Genomic DNA, 23,578 nt, shown 5'->3' with positions numbered 1-23,578 from the left:
GTTTACATGTGGATTTTGTAGAAATAAAAGATTTCTGTAAACTAAATTTAATAATCTCACATGAAAGTACCATGTTATATTTGATGTGGAACTGCCTTAAAAATGGAAAGAAAATTTGGTTCCAATATTGGCCATTCCAGGTAGGTCTTGGTTGTAAAACCTATAAGCTAATTTTAGTTTACTTAAGCAGAAAATGATTTATAAAAAAGAGTAATGGGTAGCTCAAAGCACAGATGGAAAAACTGGAAAATTAGGCTTGAAGAAAAGCAGGAACCGAGGAAGGTTAGGCTTCTGACTCAGCCACGGTCAGGCTGTTTGTGAGTACATTAACATATTTTTCAAGAATACCGGAAAGAAGTGTGAGAAACACTTATTTTGGCATTTGGTTGGTTGCTGTCAATAGTAAAATGTGCTGGCATTTAGTAAACTTTACACTGATAAAAAAAACTTCTGTCTTTAGGTGTTACGTGTCTGTGTCTGTCAGTAGACCCAGTTGGAGCTCTACCAGTCAGTTCAATGGCGTCCTCTACTGCTGTGCCTGCAGGATTCCACTATGAAACAAAGTACGTTGTTCTCAGCTACTTGGGACTCTCTCAGGAAAAGCTGCAAGAGCAACACCTTTCTTCCCCCCAAGGTATTATCTTTGGCTGGTTATAAGAAGTCACAATAAAGACTTCATTTGTAAGAGTGTATTTAAGTAAGTTATATGCTTGGTTAAAAAAATTAGGTAATAACGCTTGTAATGAATACCCTTTTATCCTATCCTTTCCCAACTCCTAGTTCATTCTCAGAAGCAACTACTTTTAATGTTTTTTGAAAGCTTCATATTTTAAGTGATTTCTGTTGCTACAGTAAAAATGTACTAAATACATGTAAATAATAGAAAGCCATTAGAGATTTTATGCTTCGTATGACATTAGAAGTGAATAATTTTAAACACAATAAAATTAATTTCTTTTAATTGACTTTATTTCAAGGATAATAAGAGTTATACAGTGAATTCATGTCTGATAGAAAATTTTTAACACAAATCTGTGTCTTGTGAGTTGTATAGATTCATCTCTAGATAATTTGCCAAGCCAAGCTTAAAACTATTACTGGATTTTGAGTTAGTCTTCTTCATTGAGAGGTAACATCATCTGCCTAAATATTCTCTTTTTTTAAGATTTATTTATTTTTTATTTGAAAGAGTTAGAGGGATAGACAGAGAAAGAGAGATCTCCCATCTGCTGATTCACTCCCCAGATGGCCACAATAGCCAATGCTGGGCTAAGCCGAAGCCAGGAGCTAGGAGCTTCATCCACATCTCCCATGTGGGTGACAGGGGCCCAAGCACCTGGGCCATATTCTGCTGCTTTTTCCAGGCCACTAACAGGGTGCTGGATCAGAAGTGGAGTGGCTGGTTCACAAACTGGCACTTACATGGGGTGCCAGTGTAGCTTTACCTGCTACATCGCAACAGTGGTCCCCCTTATTATTATGCATAAATAATCTGCAGCCATCTAGCTCAAGTAGTGTTAAGAATTCAGAAATACTGAGATCCAATGGGAGGGATGACAGAAGGTATCTTTTTTTTTTAAAGAACCTTTTCTCACCAATCATTTTGAGCTCTTGAGACATCTAAATACCTTAGTTTTAAAATATTTTTTAAATATTTATTTATTTGAAAGGCAGAGGTAAGGGGGGGGGTCTTCCATCTGCTGTTTCATACCCCAGCTTGCTGCACTGGCCGGAGCGGGCCTATTCGAAGCCAGGAGTCAAGAGCTTCTTTCTGGTCTCCTATGTGGGTGCAGGGGCCCAGGCATTTGGGCCATCTTTCACTGCTTTCCCAAATGGGTTAGCAGGGAGCTAGATCAGAGTGGAGCAGCTAGGACTCAAACTGGCACCCAAATAGGACACAAGTGCTGCAGGTAGGGACTTTACCCACTGTCCCACAGTGTGGGCCCCAGAAAGTATCTTGACCATGCTAATAGATATGCTTAAACATAACTACCGGGCGTTTTCTATTTTTAAAAATTGGATTGGGTCCATTATGGTGGCACAGAAGGTTAAATCTCTGCTTATGAGGACTAGGCAAGGTCAAACTCTATCCAGGTTGCTTCCTTGTGTTGGTAATTTTGAATAAAGCTGCTGTGAACACCTGTATGCAGGTTTTTGTGAGGATATAAGTTTTCCAATCCTTTGGAAATACCATGTTGGGAGATTGCTGGATCACATGCTAAGAGTGTGTTTAGTTTTCTAAGAAACCACCACAGTGTCCTCCAAAGTGATTATACTATTTTGCATTTCTATCAACAATCAATATTTGATGTTTGCTGAACTTTGGCCATTGTGATAGACATCTATGGTATCTCATTGTTTTAATCAACTAATGATGGAACACTTTTTCATATGCTTGTTGGACATCCATATCTATCTTTTATGAAGTGTCTGTTAAATTTTTTGGCCTGTTTTTAACTTTGTTTTCTTATTGATGGATTTTAATAGTAATTTGTATATTTTGAATAAGAGTACTTCAGCAGATACACCTGTTTCAAATATTCTCTCCCAGTCTGTGGTCTATGCTCTCATTTTCTTGACAGTGTCTTTCTCACAGCAGAAAAATTTAATTTTAATGAAGATCCACTCATCACATATTTCTTTTATGCATCATATCTTTGGTATTGTCTAAAAAGTCATTGTCAAACCCAGGGACATCTGGATTTTCTCATGCATAGTTCTGGCTTCCTAGAATAAATGAGGAAATATTCCTTCTGCATGTAGCTTCTGAAAGAGATGATAGAATTGCTGTGATTTCTTACTTAAATGTTGGTGGGACTCAAGCGAGCCCATCTAGGTTAGGTGTTTTCTGTTTTGGAAGGTTACTAATTATTGATTTAGGGTTAGGCATTTGACCTAGTGATTAAGATGCCCAGATCCCACATCAGAGTGCCTGGATTTGACTTCCAGCTCCAGTTCCTGACTTGTTTCCTGCTAATGCATACAGTGGTAAGCATCTGTGGTGATTCAAGTAATGTTTTAGAAAAATATTTATTTACTTATTTGAAAGGCAGAATTACAGAGAGAAAGAGAGATCTTGTATCTGATAGTTCACTCCCTAAATGGCTGCAACAGCTGGAGCCAGGCTGATCCAAAGCCAGGAGCTTCTTCCTGGTCTCATGTGGGTACAAGGGCCCAAGTATTTGGGCCATCCTATGCTGCTTTCCCAGGCACAGTGGCATTGAGCTGGATGGGAAGTAGAGCAGCTGGGACTCAAAACGTGCCCAAGCACTGCAGAAAGTGGTTTAACCCACTGCATCACAACACTGGCCCCTGATTCAAATAATTAGGTTCCTGCCACCCACATGGGAGACCTAGATTACATTTCTGCCTCCCTGCTACAACTGAGGCCATTGTGGGCATTTGGGGAGTGAACCAGAGATGAGAGCTCTGTTCTCTCTTTTTCTGCCTCACGAAGAAAATTAAATTTGAAAAAACTATTGATTAAATTTCATTAATAAGCATGGGTCTGTTCAGATTATCTGTTCCTTGTATACAAGGAGACTTCTAGAAGTTCATGAAAAATGAAATTTAAAAATAAAAGTCAAAAGTATAAACCATATTTCCATCATGTTGAAGACACTTTAGTAGGAGATGATACCAGCCATTTAGTTAATCCCTAAAGCAGTGAGGGTCTTCAGAATTTAATCATGTCAGTGCAGTCCTTATTTACATTATTAACTGAAGTAAAATGGGTGCCCTTTAAATGTTTAATAAGGGAACATGGTGCAGTGGGTTAAGCTTCAACCTGGCCCAGCCCTGGCTTGCTGCAGCCGTCTGGGGAATGAACCAGTGGATGGAAGATCTCTGTCACTCTTTCAAATAAATAATCATTTAAAAAAGAAAAGATTTATTTGTTTAAATGGAGAGTGACACACATACACACAGAGAGAGAAAGAGAGATAGAGAAAGAGCGTGCACGCGCGCGAGCATCCATCTGTTGATTCAATCCTCAAATGGCTACTAGAGCCATGTCTGGGCCTGGTGGAAGCCAGGAGCTAGGAACTCCATCCTGATCTTCTAGATGGGTGGCAGGGGGCTCAAGTACTTGGGCCATCATCTGCTGAGCAAACCAGTGGATTGAAAATCTCTGTTTGTCTCTTTCTGACACTCTACCCTTCAAATAAATAAATCTTAAAAAGGCAGAGGCTCAGCTTACTATGCCTCAGCTCCAGCCCTGAACTTTTTTTTTTTTTTTAATTTATTTATTTATTTATTTATTTAATCAAAGGAGAGTTACAAAGAAAGAGAGGGAGAGACAGAAAGAGAGGGATCTTCCTTCTGGTTCACTCCCCAGATAGCTGCAACAGCCAGGGCTGGGCCAGGCCACAGCCAGCAAGAAGCTTCATCCAGGCCTCCCATATGGGTGACAGGAACCCAAACACTTGGGCCATCTTTTGCTCCCAGGCCATTATCAGGGAGCTAGATCAGAAATAGAACTGGAGCCCATATGGGATGTCAGTGTTGCAGGCATTTTTCCTGCTCTACCACAATGCCGGCCCCTTCGTGTTTCTTCTTTGGCCCACTTGTTATTTAGAATGTGTTCATTAATTTCCAGGTATTTTGAAGTTTTCCCCCCACCGCAAGAATCTTTCTGTTAATGATTTTTAGTTTAATTCTAGTTTAATTCTGTGAAGGCAGATCTTGTATGATTTCTGTTCTAAATTTGTTAAAGTGTGTTTTATGGCCCAGAATATGGTCTATCTTGGTGTTCATTAGAACTTGAGAAGAATGTGTATTCTGCTATTGCTGGATGAAGTGGTCTTTAAATGTCATTTGTATCTACCTGATCATTGTATGTCTTTATTGATTTCCAGCCTTTGGGATTTATCCATTTTTGATAGTTGAAGCCCCAACTGTAAGAGTTGATTCAAACATTTCCCCTAGCAGTTCTGTTAGTTTTTGCCTCACATGTCTTGATGGTCTGTTGATAGGTGATTACAGATTAAGGATTGTTATGTCTTCTTGAAGAATTATTCCCTTTATGATTATGTAATGCTACTCTTTATCTCTGATAACTTTTGCTTTGAAGTCTGTTCTGTATGAAATTAATAGAACCGCTTTTGTTTCCTTTTGACCAGTGTTACTTGGTTTATCTTTTTCCATCCACATATGCTTAATCTCTATATGTCTTTTTTTTTTTTTAAGATTTTATTTATTTGAGAGGTAGAGTTACAGACAGTGAGAGGGACAGAAAAGTCTTCCTTCCGTTGGTTTACTCCCCAAATGGCGCAACGGCTGAACCAGGTTCTTCTTCCCAGTCTCCCATGTGGTTGCAGGGGCCCAAGCACTTGGGCCATCTTCTGCTTTCCCAGGCCATAGCAGAGAGCTGGATTGGAAGAGGGGCAGCCGGGACTAAAACCAGAGCCCATATGGGATGCCAGCACCACAAGTGGAGGATTAATCTACTGTGCCTCAAAGTCGACCCCATGTGTCTTTATATTTACATTGAGTTTCTTATATACTTGACAGTTGAGTCTTATGTTTTCATCCACTCTGATAGTTGCTGTCTTGTAAATGATACATTTAGACCATTGATGTTCCAAGTGATTATTGATATGATTGGATTAATATCCATCATATTTATTTATTTATTTATTTTTTGACAGGCAGAGTTAGTGAGAGAGAGAGAGAGAGAGAGAAAGGTCTTCCTTTTGCCGTTGGTTCACCCCCCAATGGCCACTACGGCCAGCGCGCTGTGCTGATCTGAAGCCAGGAGCCAGGTGCTTCCTCTTGGTCTCCCATGTGGGTGCAGGGCCCAAGCACTTGGGCCATCCTCCACTGCCTTTCCAGGCCACAGCAGAGAGCTGGACTGGAAGAGAAGCAACCGGGACAGAATGCGGCGCCCCAACCGGGACTAGAACCCAGGTACCAGCACCACAGGCGGAGGACTAGCCAAGTGAGCTTGCGCTGGCCTTTTTTTTTTTTTTTTTTTTTTTTTTTTTGACAGTAAGAGAGAAAGAGAGAGAGAGAAGTCTTCCATCTATCTGCTGGTTCACTCTCCAAGTGGCTGCAATGGCCAGGGCTGGGCTGCACTGAACCCAGGAGCCAGGATCTTCTGGGTCTCCCACGCGGTGCAGAGGCCCAAGCACTCGGGCAATCCTCTATTGCATTCCCAGGTGCATTTGGCAGGGAGCTGGATCAGAAGTAGAGCAACTAACTTGAACCAGTGCCTGTAGGGCATGTTGACCCTGCAGGTGGTGGGGTGGCTTAACCCACTATGTTGCAATGCTGACCACTATTGCTGTTGTTCTTGGTTCCTATCTTTGTTTTCTAGTCTTTTTTCTATTTTTTTGTGATTTTAAAAAAATTATTTTTCTTTTTAAAGATTTATTTATTTGAAAGGCAAAGTTAAAGGGAGGAAAGTGACACACACACAAGAGATATCTGTCATCCACTTGTCTGCTCTCCAAATGGCTGCTGAAGCCAGGAGCTTCATCCCAGTCTCCCACATGGGTTCAGGGACCCAGGCACTTGGGACATCCTCCAGTGGTTCTCAGGCACATTTGCAGGGAGCTGGATTGGAAGTGGAGCAGTCGGAACTTGAACCGGTGCCTATATGGGATGCCGGCATTGCAGGCAGCAGCTTTAGCTGCTATGCCACAGAGCCAGCCCCTATTTTTATTTATTTTCATCTACTTGAAAGGTAGAGTGACAAAGAGAGACAGAAAGATATCTTCCATCTACTGGTTTACTCCCCAGATGCCCATAACAACCAGGGGTGGGCCAGGCTGAAGCCAGGATCCTTAAACTCCAGATCTCCCACATGCATGGCAGGGACCTGAGCGCTTGATCCATTATCTGCTGTTCCCCAGAATGCAATAACAGGAAACTAGATTGGAAGCAGAGTAATCTGAACTTGAATCAGCATGTCAATATGGGATGCAAATATACCACAACACCCACCCCCCTTAGAACACCCAACTCTACCTTGTGTTTTTGTTTGGTTTGTTTTTTTAAGATTTATTTATTTATTTAAAAGGCAGAGAGAGAGAGAGAGAGATCTTCCATCTGCTGGTTCACTCCCCAAATGGCTGCAGCATTTGGAGCTGGGCCTGTCTGAAGGCAGGAGCCAGGAGCTTCTTCTGGGTCTCCCACATGAGTGCAGGGGCCCAAGGATTTGGGCCATCCTCTGCTGCTTTTCCAGCACATTAGCAGGGAGCTGGATTGGAAATGGAGCAACCAGGACTTGATCTGGCACTCATACGGGATGCCAGCATGGCAGACAGCAGCTTAACGCACTGTTCCATTTTCTTTCCACTCTTAGCATATTAGTTGTGCTTCTTTTTTACTTTTTTCTAGATTTCCTTAGACTTTGTAGTACACTGTACAACTAATTCATTTCTACTGTCATGTGACAGTATCCACTTCACAGATGGTATTATTTTGAGCTAACTGTTCTATGTTAGGTAAGTTAAGAATTCTTAAAAAGTTTTTGTCTTCATTTATTCCCTTCCCAGTGCTCTTTCTTTCTTTTTTTTTTTTCCTTTAAATAGATCTGAGGTTCTTTTTGTTGTCATTGCTATTGGCAGAAGCTTCATCTGATTCAAAAGTGAAACTCAGACCCTGACCAATCCTGCTGATCATGGGATGGTAGGTGGATTAGAGTTGTCCTGGGTAACACTGGCATCTTACCAGATTATGAAGGGAGCAGGGAAAAGCTCAACTGTTGCTGGCATGTAGGTTATGGCCATGGGTCAGGGAAGGGGAGTGTAGTGCTACCTCCTAGACGCTATATTAGGGTTTGGGTTTAGAGTAGGTCTAGGGCAGGGTCAGGAAGTTTAGGACCAAGGAGTTCAGTAGCTGTGAATAGAAATCTAGCTCCTTATGATATACTCTTGGAACTCTGTCATTACCTGCTCCCCATCCTGGGTCTCATGGTACTGATTAGAACCATGTGTGCTGTCTTGGGGAGGCTCCACTTCAGGCGCAGTCATCTTTATACTTAGGAAGCCAATGGAAGTGAACGAGCCTGGGAATCCAGCTCTCCCTACCCTCCGCCACCTTCTGGTAGGAGGTGATCTCAAGGTCTAGGGCCATCTTTGAGGCTGAAGAGCCCCAGTACTTCTGTAGGTGCATGCCATCTCCTCCTTTAGCTGCTGCAGTTCCTCCTTGAGGAATTCACCTGCAGAGTGAATTACTCTTCCAACTCCTACAGCTCTCTGAGCTGTGCCTCTCAAAACACCGTAAATCAAGTCTGCTTTGTAGATCCGACTGTAGTTCTAGTGTCGGGACTCATTCATCTCCTGCTGGCAGAGAACCTTGTGGTTCCTGTTGGTGGCATCCAGAGGCCGACATATTTGGACTTGGACCACTCTCTGCCTCCTGTGGGATTCACAGGGATTCTCTCCTACTGTGTGTGTATGTTCCTCAGCGCCATCATCATTTCCATCTGTTGGCACCTGCTGGTTCTCCACACTCACTTGTAGGTCTCCCAGTTCTCTGCATACAACTTCTTTAGGAACTCCATCTCATCCATCAGAGACTCAGTTTTGCACTCTAGTTCCAGGCAGGGCAGGAGAGGGTGATGTTGGTCATGTCCTTGCAGAAGAGCACAAAGTTGTGCTGCACATCTTCCCATTTTCTTCTCCAACTGCTGCTTGATTTTCATGAACAGCCCTTTGCATTCCACCTGCACCTGCTCTTACTTACAGCCTAGCAGCCATAGCTCCTGCCTCAGCTAGAGCACATCTGGGCTACATATGCAGACCCAAGAAGTGGACCTTCTCAATGAAGTTGGCAAAGCAGTTGTTGTTCCTGCAGCTTTTGCTTCTTGTCATTATGTGTGAACTCCTAGGAACTCTTCCACTGAAGGTCTTTAGGCCAAGAGAAATTCCTTAGTGAACTGAGAAGCTTGGTGATGCTGAGCCCAGCAGGTAGCTGCTCATAAAGCAGGAGCTGGATGAGTAGGAGAAGGCCCTGGAAGATAGTGAGGGTGGTGGCCCAAATGTATTGTGGCACAAGAAGTGGGCAGGTTCAGTGGATGGTAAGGGACATCTTTGCTTCCATGATGGGACCTTGAACTCTGCATCCTCCAAAGGGGATGAATGCTATGTCCTCACTTGTGGGAGGAACAGAGAGGCAAAAAACATGAAAAGTAACCTAGCAGATTTCTCCCGGCCCTTTTCTTTTTTCTTTAGAAAGCTTTTATTTAATAAATATAAATTTTATAGGTACAGCTTTTGGAATATAGTGGTTCTTCCCCCCATACCCACCCTCCCACCCCTACTCCCATCCCACCTCCTACTCTCTCTCCCATCCCATTCTTCATTAAGATTCATTTTTCATTATCTTTATATACAGAAGATCAACTCTATACTAAGTAAAAATTTCAACAGTTTACACCGACATAGACACACAAAGTATAAAGTACTATTTGAAGACAAGTTTTACTGTTAATTCTCATAGTACAACTCATTAAGGACAGAGGTCCTACATGAGGAGCAAGTACCCAGTAACTCCTGTTGTTGATTTAATAGTTGACACTCTTATTTATGACATCAGTGATCACCTGAGGCTCTTGACATGAGCTTCCAAGGCTATGGAAGCCTTTGGAGAACGCAAACTCTGTCATTATTTAGACAGGACCATAGCAAAGTAGAAGTTCTCTCCTCCCTTCAGAGAAAGGTACCTCCTTCTTTGATGGCCCCTTCTTTCCGCTGGGATCGCACTCACAGAGATCTTTCGTGTAAGCCATTTTTTGCCACAGTGTCCTGGCTTTCCATGCCTGAAATGCTCTCTCATGGGCTTTTTAGCCAGATCTAAATGCCTTAAGGGCTGATTCTGAGGCCTGAGTGCTGTTGAGGGCATTTGTCATGAGTCTGCTGTGTGGTCTGCTTCCCATGTTGGATTGTACTTTCCTTTTTAATTCTATCTATCGTTATTAACAGACACTGGTCTTATTTATGTGATCCCTTTGACACTTATTCCTATCTTTATGATCAGTTATGCACTTAAAATGATCTCTTTAACTAGTAAGGTGGCATTAGTACCTGTCAACTTAATGGGATTTGGAGTCCCATGGCAAGTTTTTAGCTTTACCCTTAGGTGTAAGTCCATGGGAACGTGTGCTGAACTGTACATGTCCACCTTCTTTTATTCCCACTCTTATTTTTTACAGGGATCAATTTTCAATTGGATTTAAACACTTAAGAATAATTCTGTTATGTAAAGAGTTAAACCAATGGTATTAAGTAGAAAAATAGAAGAATAAAATAATAAGCTGTTCCTCGACAGGACACAAGAGCTGATCAAGTCATTGCTTCTCATAGTGTCAGTTTCACTTTAACAGGTTTCCTTTTAGGTGCTCAATTAGTTGTCAACGATCAGGGAGAATATATATTTGTCAGTTTGGGACTGGCTTATTTCACTAAGTATGATGTTTCCCAGATTCTTCCATTTTGTTGCAAATGACTGGTTTTTTTGTTTGTTTGTTTTTGTTTTTTTGTTTTTGTTTTTGTTTTACTGCTGTGTAGTAGTCCATAGAGTCATATCCCATAATTTCTTTATCCATTCTTCCTTTGACAGACATTTAGGTTGATTCCATGTCTTAGCTATTGTGAACTGAGCTGCAATAAACATGGAGGTGCAAATAGCTCTTTTATTTGCTGATTTAATTTCTCCTGTGTAAATTCCTAGGAGTGGGATGGTTGGCTGGGTTATATGGTTGGGTTATATGGTAGTGTTATATTCAGATTTCTGAGGTATCCAAACTGTCTTCCATAGTGGCTTTTCCAGTTTGCATTCCCACCAACAGTGGATTAGGGTACCTTTTTCCCCACATCCTCACCAGCATTTGTTGTTTGTTGATTTTTGTATGAAAGCCATTCTAACAGGTGTGAGGTGAGACCTCATTGTGGTTTTGATTTGCATTTTCCTGACAGCTAGTGATCCTGAGCATTTTTTCATGTGTCTGTTTGCCATTTGGATTTCCTCTTTTGAACAAAGTCCTTGGCCCATCTCTTAAGTGGGTTGTTTGTTTTGTTGCTGTGGAGTTTCTTGATCTCTTTGTAGATTCTGGTTATTAATCCTTTATTCAGTTACATAGTTTGCAAATAATTTCTCCCATTCTGTCAGTTGCCTCTTCACTTTCCTGATTGTTTCTTTTGCAGTACAGAAACTTCTCAATTTTATGTAATCCCAGTTGTTAATTTTGGCTTTGGCTGCCTGTGCCTCTGGGGTCTTTTCCAAGATATCTTTGCCTGTGCCAATATCTTGCAGGGTTTCTCCAATGTTCTGTAATAATTTGATGGTGTTGGATCATAGATTTAGATCTTTAATCCATGTTGAGTGGATTTTTGTGTGAGGCTTAAGGTAGGGATCTTGGCTTCATACTTTTGCATATTGAAATCCAGTTTTCCCAGCACCATTTGTTGAATAGACTATCCTTGCTCCAGAAATTGATTTTAGCCCCTTGATCAAATATAAGTAGGTTGCAGATGTTTAGATTGAATTCTGGAGTTTCTATTCTGTTCCATTGGTCTATCCATCTGTTTCTGTACCAGTACCATGCTGTTTTGATTGTAACTGCCCTGTACTATGTCTTGAAATCTGGTATTGTGATGCCTCTGGCTTTGTTTTTGTGTTATAATATTGCTTTAGCTATTTGAGGTCTCCTGTGCCTTCCATATGAATTTCAGTGTCTTTTTTTCTAGATCTGAGAAGAATGTCTTTGGTATTTTGATTGGTATCACATTGAATCTGTAAATTGCTTTTGGGAAAATGGACATTTTGATGATATTGATATATTGATTCTTCCAGTCCATAAACATGGAAGATTTTTCCTTTTTTTTTTTTTTTTTGGTATCTTCTTCTCTTCTTCTATTTCTTTCTTTAATGTTTTGTAATTCTCATCATAGAGATCTCTGACATTCTTGGTTAAGTTTATTCCAAGGTATTTGATTTTTTTTTTTTTTTTTGTAGCTATTGTGAATGAGATTGATCTTAGAAGTTCTTTCTCAGCCATGGCATTGTCTGTGTGTACAAAGGCTGTTGATTTTTGTGTATTGATTTTATATCCTGGTCCTTTACCAAACTCTTCTATAAGTTCCAATAGTCTCTTAGTGGAGTTCTTGGGATCCCCTATATAAAGAATCATGTCATTTGCAAATAGGGATAGTTTGACTTCTTCCTTCTCAATCTGTATCCCTTTGATCTCTTTTTCTTGCCTTATGACTCTGGCTAGAACTTCCAATACTATATTGAATAGCAATGGTGAGAGTGGGCATCTCTGTCTGGTACCAGATCTCAGTGGGAATGCTTCCAACTTTTCCCCCATTCAATAAGATGCTGGTCTCCCGGACCTTTTCTTAGAACACTCATTCATGTATGACGGCAGAACCCTTAGAATGTAATCATCTCCCAAAGGCCATTTTTTTTAAAAAAAATTGTTTATTTGGAAGGTAGAGTTACAGAGAGAGAAATAGAGATCTTCCATCTGCTAGTTCACTCCCTAAATGGCTGCAATGACTGGAGTTGGGCTGGCCTGAAACTCAGAGCCACAAGTTTCTTCCGGGTTTCCCACATGGGTAACATTTCTCACACACATTAGCACCGAGCTGGATCAGAAGTGGAGCAGCCAGGACTAGAACTGACACCCACAAAGCCTGTGACGCTGGCTTTACCTGGTATGCCACAGTGCCAGCTCCCAAAGGCCATCTCTTAATTCTTTACATTGGGGAATATTTTTTTTTAGAGATACTTTTTCATTTATTTATTTGGAAGGCCGAGTTACATGGCATGAGGGAGAGAAAGAGAGAGGGAAAAGAATCCTGTATCCACTGGCCCACTCCCTAAAGTGGCTAGGGCTGGTTTGGGGCTAAGCCAGGAGCCTGGAACACTATCTAGGTCTCTCACATGGGTGGCAGGGGCCCAAGTACTTAAGCCATTATTGGCTGCCCCCTAGGCACGTTAACAGGAAGTTGAATCAGAACCAGAACATCCAGGGCCGTTATGGTGTTGCAGGCAGTGACTTAATCCACTATACCACAGTGCCAGCACCTACATTGGGCTTTCACTTCCAATGTGAGTTTTGGAAGGGACACAGATATTCAAAGCATACAGAATAGGTTGACCAGTCATCCAGATTGTTCAGGATTAAGCAAATCAGGGGAAATCCTGGGCAAACAAGGATGGATGGGTCATACCTTCCTCACCTTTCCTAATTTTACTGATTTGTGCTAGTTTTCATTGTAAGACTTCATGTTCCACAAAAACCTGGACTTTTCAACCCTCTGATTTACAGAATTTGTAAAGATGTTAGGGTATTTATCATCTTTTTTCTTGCTTGAGCAAACAGACTTTTTCCACCTGAATGTTGCAGATCTTTGTAGTTCACTGACTAGTTTTTTTATTTTGTTTTTAAGATTTGATTGTTTTCCTTCATAACTTTTGTCTTTGTAAGCCCAAAGTATTTATACATAACTACAAACATGTGTAAACTAAATTCTTAGAAACAGTAGTTTTCTTGTTGCTGTCTTTGCAGTTTTGCTATCCTGTTTGTGTGCTAAAATGTAATGAGAAACTCACTCTTATGCCAGGCTATTATTTATAAATAAGATATGCTATAGTACTTACTGGTTTAATGTGGATAAGGTTTGGTTTTAAGTTCTTTTCTTTTTTCCTAAAGATTTATTTTATTTATTTTAAAGAGTTGCAGAGAGAGGTAGAGACAAGAGAGAGAGGTCTTCCATCAGCTGGTTCACTCCCCAGATGGCCACAACAGCCGGAGCTGTGCTGATCCGAAGCCAGGAGCCAGGCAGGGGCCCAAGGACTTGGGCCATCTTTTTCTGCTATCCCAGGCCATAGCAGAGAGCAGGATCAGAAGAGGAGCAGCCAGAACTAGAACCAGTGTCCATATGGGATGCTCGTGCTTCAGGTCAGGGCTTCCCACTGCACCACAGTGCCAACCCCTGGCTTTAAGTTCTTGAAGCAGTAAGTATGAGACGAAGTGGCTGAGGGAAGTGATACTATTCATGATTCAAGATTTCTGTTATATTGTGTGTCTTTCACTATTTCCTAAGTGAGTCATGTACTAGTGCAGACTTTCTCATAAATAGTTAACTTCTGTACTTTTCCAGAACTAGTTAAGCCTTCCAGACTGCTAATTTATGCTGGATACAGTCAACCCTATTGAGCATTACATTTTCTTGTTCTTTTTGTTTAAGGTTTACTTTATTTATTTGGAAGAATTACAGAGAGATCACTTCCCAAATAGCCTCAATGGCTGGGGCTGGGCAAGGCTGAAGTCTGGAGCTAGAAACCTTCATCCTGGTCTCCCATGGGGGTGGTAGGGGTACAAGCACTTGTGCTATCTTCTGCTGCTTTCCCAGGTTCATTTGCAGGGAGGTGGATCAAAAGTGGAGCAGCTGGGAATTAAAAAGGTGCCCATGTGGGATGCCAGCATGTCAGGTGGCTGCTTAACCCACTGCTCCACAATGCCTGGAAGGATAGCATGTTAATGTCTGTTAATTAGTAATCAAAAACATGTAGTTGTGATACTGGCTTGTTATTTGTTCTATCAGTCATTAAATAACTTTCTGTCTGCCGAGCACCTGGGAGCCTCTATTCCATTTCTGTCTCCCGAATTTGATTATTCTAGGTACCTCACATAATGCATTCTAGGTGCCTCATACAGTGTTTGTCCTTTTGTGAGTGGCTTATTTCACTTAGTATAATACTTTAAGGGTTTATCCATGTTGTAGTATGTATCAGAATATCCTGCCTTTTCAGGATGAATGTATATACCACATTTTGTTTATCTGTCTATTGATGTACATTTTGAGGTTGTTCCTACCTTTTGGCTATTATGAACGATGCTTTGAATTTTTTGAGGTATGTATCCTGATATAGGATTGCTTTGTCACAGGTAATTCTGTTTAATTCTTGAAGAAATCACCATACTGTTTTCTTTTTTAAAGACTTATTTATTTATTTGAAAGGCAGAGTTACAGAGAGGCAGAGGCACAGAGAGAGAGGAGTCTTCTATCTACTGATTCACTCCCCAAATTGCCACAACAACCAGAGCTGGACCCATCTGAAGCCAGGAGTCAGGAGCTTCTTTCAGGTCTCCCACTTGGGTGCAGGGACCCAAGGACTTGGGCCATCTTCTACTGCTTTCCCAGGCCATTGCAGAGAGCTGGATCAGAAGTGGAGCAACTGGGACTCACCCATCACCCATATGGGATGCCAGCACTGCAGGCAGCAGCTTTACCTACTGCGCCACAGTGCAGGTCCTTCCATACTGTTTTCTACAGTGATTTTACCATTTTATATTCCCATCAGCATTGTACAAGCCCTCCATTTTTTTCCCCTACATCTTTCCCAATACTTGTTTTCTGTTTTGATAATAGCTTTTTTTTTTTTAACTTATTTGACAGGTAGAGTTATAGAAAGTGAGAGAGACAGAAAGGTCTTCCTTCCGTTGGTTCACTCCCCAAATGGCTGCTATGGCCAGTGCTGTGCTGATCCGCAGCGAGGAGCCAGGTGCTTCTTCCTGGTCTCCCATGTGGGTGCATGGGCCCAAGCACTTAGGCCATCCTCCACTGCCCTCCCAGGCCACAGCAGAGAGCCGGACTGGAAGAAGAGCAACCCAGACTAGAACCTGGTGCCCATATGTGATGCCAGCGCCGCAGGCAGAGGATTAACCAAGTGAGCCATGGCACCGGCGATAATAGCCATTTAAAAAAATTATTTATTTGAAAGGCATAGTTACAGGGGGAGAGAGGGAGAGACAGAGATAGAGATTTTCCATCTGCTGGTTCACTTCCCAAAAGGCAACAATGGCAGCTGGAACTTGAACCAGTGCCCATGTGGGACACCAGCGCCGCAGGTAGAAGCTTAATCTGCTGTGCCACAATCCCATCCCTAGCAACAGGCATCTTAGTGATTGTGAAGTGCTTGCTTGTTGTGGTAGGTCATTTCATTTTATTACTGAATAATATTTCATTGTGTAAGTGTATCATAGTTTATGCATTCTCCTTTTTAAAATTTTATTTATTTGAAAAGCAGAGTGACAGAGAAGGAGAGAGGGTAAGATCTTCCATTTGCTAGTTCACTCCCCAAATAACTGCAACAGCCTGGAGTTGGACCAGACCAATGCCAGAAGCCAGAAACTCAATCTTGGTTTTCTATATGAGTGTCAGAGGCCCAAGTGCTTAAGGCATCATAGCTGCCTCCCAAGTCTGTGCCTTAACAGGAAGCTGGAATAAGTTGAGGAGTCAGAACTTGATCTGAATCAAGGAGCTGGATCTGGGTTTGGAACCCAGGTACTCTGATAAGAGACACTGGTTTCTTAACCAGTGGGTCAAATGCCCATCCCTGAGTTAATTTTTGTGTGTAGTGTGAAGTAAGGGTCGATTATTTGTTTTGTATGGGGTTGTCCAGTTGTCCCAGTACCATTCAAAGTGAGAGAGAGATCTTCCATCCTCTGGTTCACTCTCCAGATGGCCACAACGGCCAGGGCTGAGCTAGGAGTTTCACCCAGGTCTCCCACGTGAGTGGCAGGGGCCCAGACACTTGGGCCATCTTCCACTGCCTTTCACAGGCCATTAGAAGGGAGGCTGTGTTGGAATTGGAGCAGCCAGGAAATGCACTGGTACCCATTTGGGATAGTGGCATTACAAGTGTGGCTTTACCACTTACACTACAATGCTGCCCCCCCCCATCTTCTTTTTTTTTTTTTTTTTTTTTTTTTTTTTGACAGGCAGAGTGGACAGTGAGAGAGAGACAGAGAGAAAGGTCTTCCTTTGCCGTTGGTTCACCCTCCAATGGCCGCCGCGGCTGGCGCGCTGATCCGATCCGATGGCAGGAGCCAGGTACTTATCCTGGTCTCCCATGGGGTGCAAGGCCCAATGACTTGGGCCATCCTCCACTGCCTTCCCTGGCCACAGCAGAGAGCTGGCCTGGAAGAGAGGCAACCGGGACAGAATCCGGCGCCCCGACCGGGACTAGAACCCGGTGTGCCGGCACCGCAAGGCGGAGGATTAGCCTAGTGAGCCGCGGTGCCAGCCAACCCCCCCCATCTTCTAAAAACACTATTCTTTGCCCCAATTGAATAGTCTTATTACCCTTCTCAAAAAATAATTATCCATGAATGTATGGATTTCTTTATAGCTTCTTAATTTAATTCCTTTAATCTTATGTCTGTTATTATATAATACTAACTTGATTACTGTAGCTTTGTAAGTCTTGACATTATGAGGTGTGGGTCATGCGAATTTGTTCTTCATTTTTAAGATTGTTTTGACTGTTTCACATCGCTTGCAGTTCTCATGGATTTTAGAATTAGTTTGTCTTTTTCTGTGGAAAACAAGATCATGGAGAGCTACTCATAGAACTAGATACCGTATAATGGGTCTGTCGGTCATTTTAATGTGTCCCTGGTTTGGGAAACTATAGATTCAGAAAAGATTTTGTTCTGAAGGGTCTAGCCCCTTTAGTTGGTCTAAATTTGTTAATCTAATATGCATACTCTCTGAATGAATTTTAGGGCTGAAATATGATGATTGCTGACTCACCTGACTCTTCATTTGAAACTGAGATGGTGGGACTTTGTGTGCTAAAGTCTGTTTATCTTAGAAATATTTTTCTCTGAATTTATTGTACAGGAGTTATGCTGTATTGGTCCTTGTGTAGCTCTATGCTTTAGAGAGTCTGGGTGGAGAGGATTAATTAAATGAAAATCACTGAATCTGTCTATGTCATTGGTTAGCTAAGTAAATACCCTTTTGTGTCCTAAGCACGGTAGACTGTTTCTGGTTTAGGCTTTCTACATGGTTTGTTATTGGGTATGACAACTTGTCATGTGTAATCAGCATCACATTAGTCTCATGAGAATAGTCAGGCACTCCTTTAATCAGCTGTTCCCATTTAATCTGGAGGGTGAGGTATATGGTAGCCAAGACATTATTGTCATTTACTTTGTGGGATGGTGGTAGTATTGGTGGTAGTGTGATTGGATGTGTGGGGTGTGTGTATGTTTGGGGTATGTAGATTTTCCAGAAATTGGCAGATGACAGATGGCAGATAAAGTATTCATGATTCCTTATTTGTCACTGTGCATCAGAATTTATAAGTGTATGTTCTAGAATTCAGTAATTTATTTACCAGATGATGTACTTTCTAATCTTGTTTCTCCATGATTTATTGGAACCTTGTCAAATCATTTACATTTTCTAAGTTCATATTCTTGTAAAGAGGAGGATGGACTTAGCCTTTATAGACTATAAATCTAAATCTAAAATTCTGTGATTCAGATGTTGATGAGCATGAAGGTAACAATTGAGATCTTATTATTTCTTTTCTCATTCTCAGTGTTCCTTATCATGATCCATTGCCATAAATAAATGATTATTTATTGTACTATGTATGTGATTGGTGTGTTCTCGTGTTTTCTTTTCTTTTTTGGAAAAAGATAATTTATTTGAAAGGCAGAGTTACAGAGAGGCAGAGGCAGAAAGAGAGAAGGAGAGATCGTCCATCTGTTGGTTCACTCCCCAAATGGCCACAACAGCTGGAGCTGGGCCAATCTGAAGCCAGGAGCTTCTTCCGGGTCTACCATGTGTGTGCAGGGGCCCAAGCACTTGGGCAATCTTCCACTGCTTTCCTAGGCACATTAGCAGAGAGCTGGATTGGAAGAGGATCAGCGCCCATATGGGAACTTAACTTGCTTTGCCACTGTGCTGGTCCCCATCTGTGTTTTTTCTCAAGTCCTCTCTCCCCAACGAGGTTGACATATGTACATAGAGATTCCAAAGAGGTTGTTGTCTATACATGTATGTTTGCACATCCTAATCCTTTCAGTTTTCACCACAGTAAATAGTGGGAGTTACCACTATTAAATATATGAGTTCTTTTTAAGTTCATACTTGACACAAGTTTAGGACAAAAGAGCTATCTCAAAGTGTTTGTAATCTAATGATAATAAAGTATGAAATCTCGGGGCTGGCACTGGGGTGCAGCAGGTTAGAGCCCCAGCCTGCAGTGCCGGCACCCCATATGGGCGCAGATTTGAATCTCAGCTGCTCCTCTTCTCATCCAGCTCTCTGCTGTAGCCTGGGAAAGCAGTGAAAGATGGCCCAACTCCTTGGCCTCCTGCCATCCACATGGGAGACTCAGAAGACGTTTCTGGCTCCTGGCTTCAGATCAGCTCAGCTCTGGTCATTGCGATCATTTGGAGAGTAAACCAGCGGAATGGAAGACCTCTTTCTCTCTCTCTGGCTCTACCTCTCCCTGTAACTATATCTTTCAAATAAATACAGTAAATCTTAAAAAAATAAATAAAGTATGAAATCTCAAACAGTATATGCTAGCACTGTTGCATATCAGGTAAAGCTGCTGTCTCCAACGCCAGCATCCCATATGAGCACCAGTTCAGGTCCTAGCTGCTATATTTACGATCCAGCTCTCTGCTATGGCTCAGGAAAGCAGTAGAAGATGGCCCAAGTCCTTGGTCCCCTGTACCTGTGTGGGAGTCCAAGAAGCAGCTTCTGGCTCCTGGCTTCAAATACAGCCAATTAGGGAGTGACAGCAGATGAAATACCTCTCTCCCTCTCTGCCTCTCCTTCTCTCTCTATGTAACTCTGACTTTCAAATAAATAATAATAAAATAATCTTAAAAACAAAAATAAAAAACAAAAAAACAGTACAGGGTAGTATATATTTAAGTATTAAACTGTGTGGAATAGACTGAGAGGCATCCTGGCTGTTAAATATGAATAGTAGGCATTGAAGACATTAAGGAAAAATAGAGACTTAAATTGATTCTCTTTTTTTTTTAAGATGTATTTATTTATTTGAAAGTCAGAGTTACACCTAGAGAGGAGAGGCAGAGAGACAAAGAGAGAGAGACAGGTCTTCCATCTGATGTTCTCTCCCCAGATGGCCGTGACGACTGGAGCTGCACCGATCTGAAGCCAGGAGCTTCTTCCGGGTCTCCCACATGGGTGCAGGGGCCCAAGGACTTGGGCCATCTTCTACTGCTATCCCACGCCACAGCAGAGAGCTGGATTGGAAGTGGAGCAGCCAGTACTAGAACCGGTGCCCATATGGGATGCCGGCACTTCAGGCCAGGGCGTTAACCTGCTATGCCACAGCACCGGCCCCTTAAATTGATTCTTAAAAGGGTGGTCAGAATTTGAATAATCAGCAAAAGGAAGGGTACTCTATGGTAGGTAAAAACGTAACAATGTTTTGTTAGATAGTGAAGAAATGGGTGATTTTATACTGGAAAAATCAGGAATATATTTTAAAAATTCCTCATCATTTGTGATTTAGTGTGGCTTAAAACAATTCACAGTATCTAAATAATAAATAAAGAATAGGAAAACTGTACATTTCAGTGCTGGGAAAAATAGATCCTAGATAGGCAGTCTGTAAAGTTCTTTATAGTTGTACTAGCACTGAGTGGTGAATTTGATTCTGAGTTAAGACCTAAAAAAATAAATAAAAAAGTAGATAGATATTTAATTCTAGGAGACTTTGTCCCCCCAAACTAGAAGGTATACCATGTTCATTTGGGTGGAGGTTTTGTTTTGTTTTGTTTTGTTTTGTTTTGTTTTGTTTTGTTTTGTTTTTGTTTTTGTTTTTGTTTTGTTTTTATCTTAGGATGTGAAGGACAAAGAGAGAGAGAGAAAGAGAGAGAGAGATCTTTCAGCCGCTGGTTCACTCCCAAATTGCCAAGGCTGTGCCAAGCTGAAGCCAGGAGCCAAGAGCTTCCTCTAGGTCTCCCAAGTGGGTGGCAGAGGCCCAAGCACTGGGGCCATCTTCCACTGCTTTCCCAGGCTATCAGCAGAGAACTGGATTGGATGTGGAGCAACCAGGACTCGAACTGGCACCCACTTGGGATGTTGGTGCTGCAGGTGGCAGCTTTACCTGCTGTACTACAACTCTGGCCCTAAGAAGAATGTTTCTTAATAGTGCCAGTGCTGTGGTATAGTGGGTAAAGCTGCCACCTACAGTGCTGGCATCCTATATGGGCACTGATTCAAGTACTGATTGCTCCACTTCTGATCCAGCTCTCTGGTATGGCCTGGGAAAGCCATAGTCCTTGGGCCTTGCACCCAAATAGGAGACCCAGAAGAAACTCCTGGCTCTTGGCTTCAGATTGGCCCAGATCCAGCCATGGCAGCCATCTGGGGAGTGAACCAGCTGATGGAAGACTTCTCTTTCTCTACCTCTGCTCCTTTGTAACTCTGTCTTTCAAATAAATAAATCTTAAAAAAAAAAAAATAGTGCTTTCATTCACTGTAACTCATGAGAATGAGTGATCAAATTTTTTTCTTGGGATTTATTTTTATATTTGAATGGCAGAGTTGCAGAAAGGCCGAGGCAGAGAAAAGAGAAGTTGCAGAGATTTTCTAGCTGCTGATTCACTCCCCAGATGGCCACAGCAACCTGGGCTGGCACAGGCTGATACCAGGAGCCAGAAACTCCATCCAGGTCTCCCATGTGGGTGGCAGGGACCCAAGTACTTGAGCTATCTTCCACTACTTCCCCAGGTGCATTAGCAGGGAGCTGGATTGAAAACAAAACAGTGAGAACTCAAACTGGCACTCTGATATGGGATTCCAGCATCTCAGGTTGCAGCTTAACCCTTTGCACCACAACTCTGGTCCCAAAATTTTTATGTTGTTGAGGATGGCAGATATGATGTTAGACTGGAAAAAAATGTAAAAACAATTCTATTTGAGGCAAGCCACCCTTGGAAACATTGACTATGGACCATCTGATATTCAGGAATGTAACTTGTTAGTGCAAATTCTCTGATGAATTAGTTGTGAAATGTACCATTAAGTAACATTGCTTCTGAATTTTTAAATGTAAATCAATTAAATTCTGCTGGATGTATCTTGAGGTAGAAGAAGATTTTACTTTTATCTCAGTTGATATAATACCATTATAGGGGGCCGGTGCCACAGGCACCGGCATCCCTTATGGGCGCTAGTTCTAGTCCCGGCTACTCCTCTTCCAATCCAGCTCTCTGCTATGGCCTGGGAAAGCAGTGGAAGATGGCCCAAGTCCTTGGGCCCCTGCACCCACGTGGGAGACCGGGAAGAGGTACCTGTCTCCTGACTTTGGATCAGCACAACTCTGGCTGTTGAGACAATCTGGAGAGTAAACCAACAGACAGAAGACCTTTCTCTCTCTCTCTCTCCTTCTCACTGTCTGTAACTCTACCTCTCAAATAAATAATAATTTTTTAAAAAAAAAAGTTACTATGCCGTTATCTCTAGTGATGATTAAGGGGCAACTGTCAAGATTTCTCCTAATAAGTCCAGTGTTGTGGCTTACAAGCAGCCCATATGGACAGTGGTTCAAGTCCCAGCTGCTCCACTTTGCATCCAGCTCCCTACTAATGGCCTGGGAAAAGCAGTGGAAGATGGCACAAGTGTTTTTGCCCCTTCAATCCATGTGGGAGAACTGGATGAAGCTCATGGCTCCTGGCTCTGGCCTGGCCATTGCAGCCATTTAGGGAGTGAATCAGTGGATGGAAGATCTCTCTCTTTCTGTCTTTCTCTTTCTTTCTTTAACTCTGACTTTCAAATAAATAAGTCTTTCAAAAAAAATGAAAAATCTATGGTGAGGATTGGGGCAAGATCATTGTCAGATAGAAACAGTATTTTAGAGAATTGAAAGGATTGGTGTATGAAAGCTGCTACCTATTGGGCATTTTTTATGTGAGAGAACTTAGCATATTTTACATTATTCTTAGCAACCTGTATGATAGATACAGTTTTTTTATGTAGGAGAGGCTCAAGAATAATATTTTCCTCGCTCACATGCAGTAATGAGTTGGAGTACTTGACTACAAAGCTCATCTTCCACTTTACTGGACTGCTTTCCAGAAAGCTGGAAGGGAAAGGGATAATTTTATTAGTAGAAATAAGATTGAGGGGGCCTGGTGCTGTGTTGTAGCGGTAGGGTCATTGCCTGCAGCACTGGCATCCCATATGGGCACCAAGTCTGGGCTGCTCCACTTCGACCCAGCTCTCTGCTGTGGCCTAGGAAAGCAGTAGAGGATGGCTCAAGTCCTTGGGCCCCTGCATTCACATGGGAAATCCAGAGGAAGCTCCTAGCTCCTAGCTTCGGATTGGCACAGCTCTGGCCATTGCAGCCATCTGGGGAGTGAACCATCAGATGGAAGACCTCTCTCCCTCTCTCCCTCTCTCCCTCTCTCCCTCTCTCCCTCTCTCCCTCTCTCCCTCTCTCCCTCTCTCCCTCTCTCCCTCTCTCCCTCTCTCCCTCTCTCTCTCACCCCGTCTCCCTCTCCCTCTCCCTCTCCCTCTCCCTCTCCCTCCCTGCGACTCTGCCTTTAAACTAAATAAAAAAAAGAAAAGTGATTGAGGAGCCAGCGTTGTGGCATAGCAGTTTGTCATCACCTATGACGCAGGCATCCCATACGGGCACTAGTCCGAGTACTGGCTGCTCCACTTTCAATTCAGCTCCCTGCTAATGTGCTTGGGAAAGCAGCGTAAGGTGGCCCAACTGCTTTTGCCCCTTCTACCCATGTGGGAGACCCAGATGAAGCTCCTGGCTCCTG

At 42.3% G+C, this 23,578-nt stretch overlaps 1 protein-coding gene across 14 annotated transcripts in view; it reads left to right on the top strand.

The window, feature by feature from the left end:
* Nucleotides 1-23,578, top strand: part of BCL2L13 (BCL2 like 13) — a 102,806-nt gene that overhangs the window by 16,393 nt on the left and 62,835 nt on the right. For 13 of the 14 annotated variants that reach the window (XM_008250122.4, XM_089304334.1, XM_008250127.5 and 10 more), the window contains exon 2: nt 461-634. In XM_008250122.4, coding sequence (XP_008248344.1) covers nt 517-634 — 118 coding nt within the window. In that variant the 5' untranslated portion in view covers nt 461-516. The remainder of the gene's footprint in view (nt 1-460; nt 635-23,578) is intronic. The other variant, XM_008250126.4, reaches the window with a different exon arrangement.

Source organism: Oryctolagus cuniculus, chromosome 9, assembly GCF_051225735.1.
Source record: "Oryctolagus cuniculus isolate XC-2025 breed Fujian yellow rabbit chromosome 9, ASM5122573v1, whole genome shotgun sequence".
NCBI lineage: Eukaryota > Metazoa > Chordata > Mammalia > Lagomorpha > Leporidae > Oryctolagus > Oryctolagus cuniculus.
Note: the sequence above shows the minus strand (reverse complement) of the source record. Positions and strands in the feature narration are given on the sequence as shown.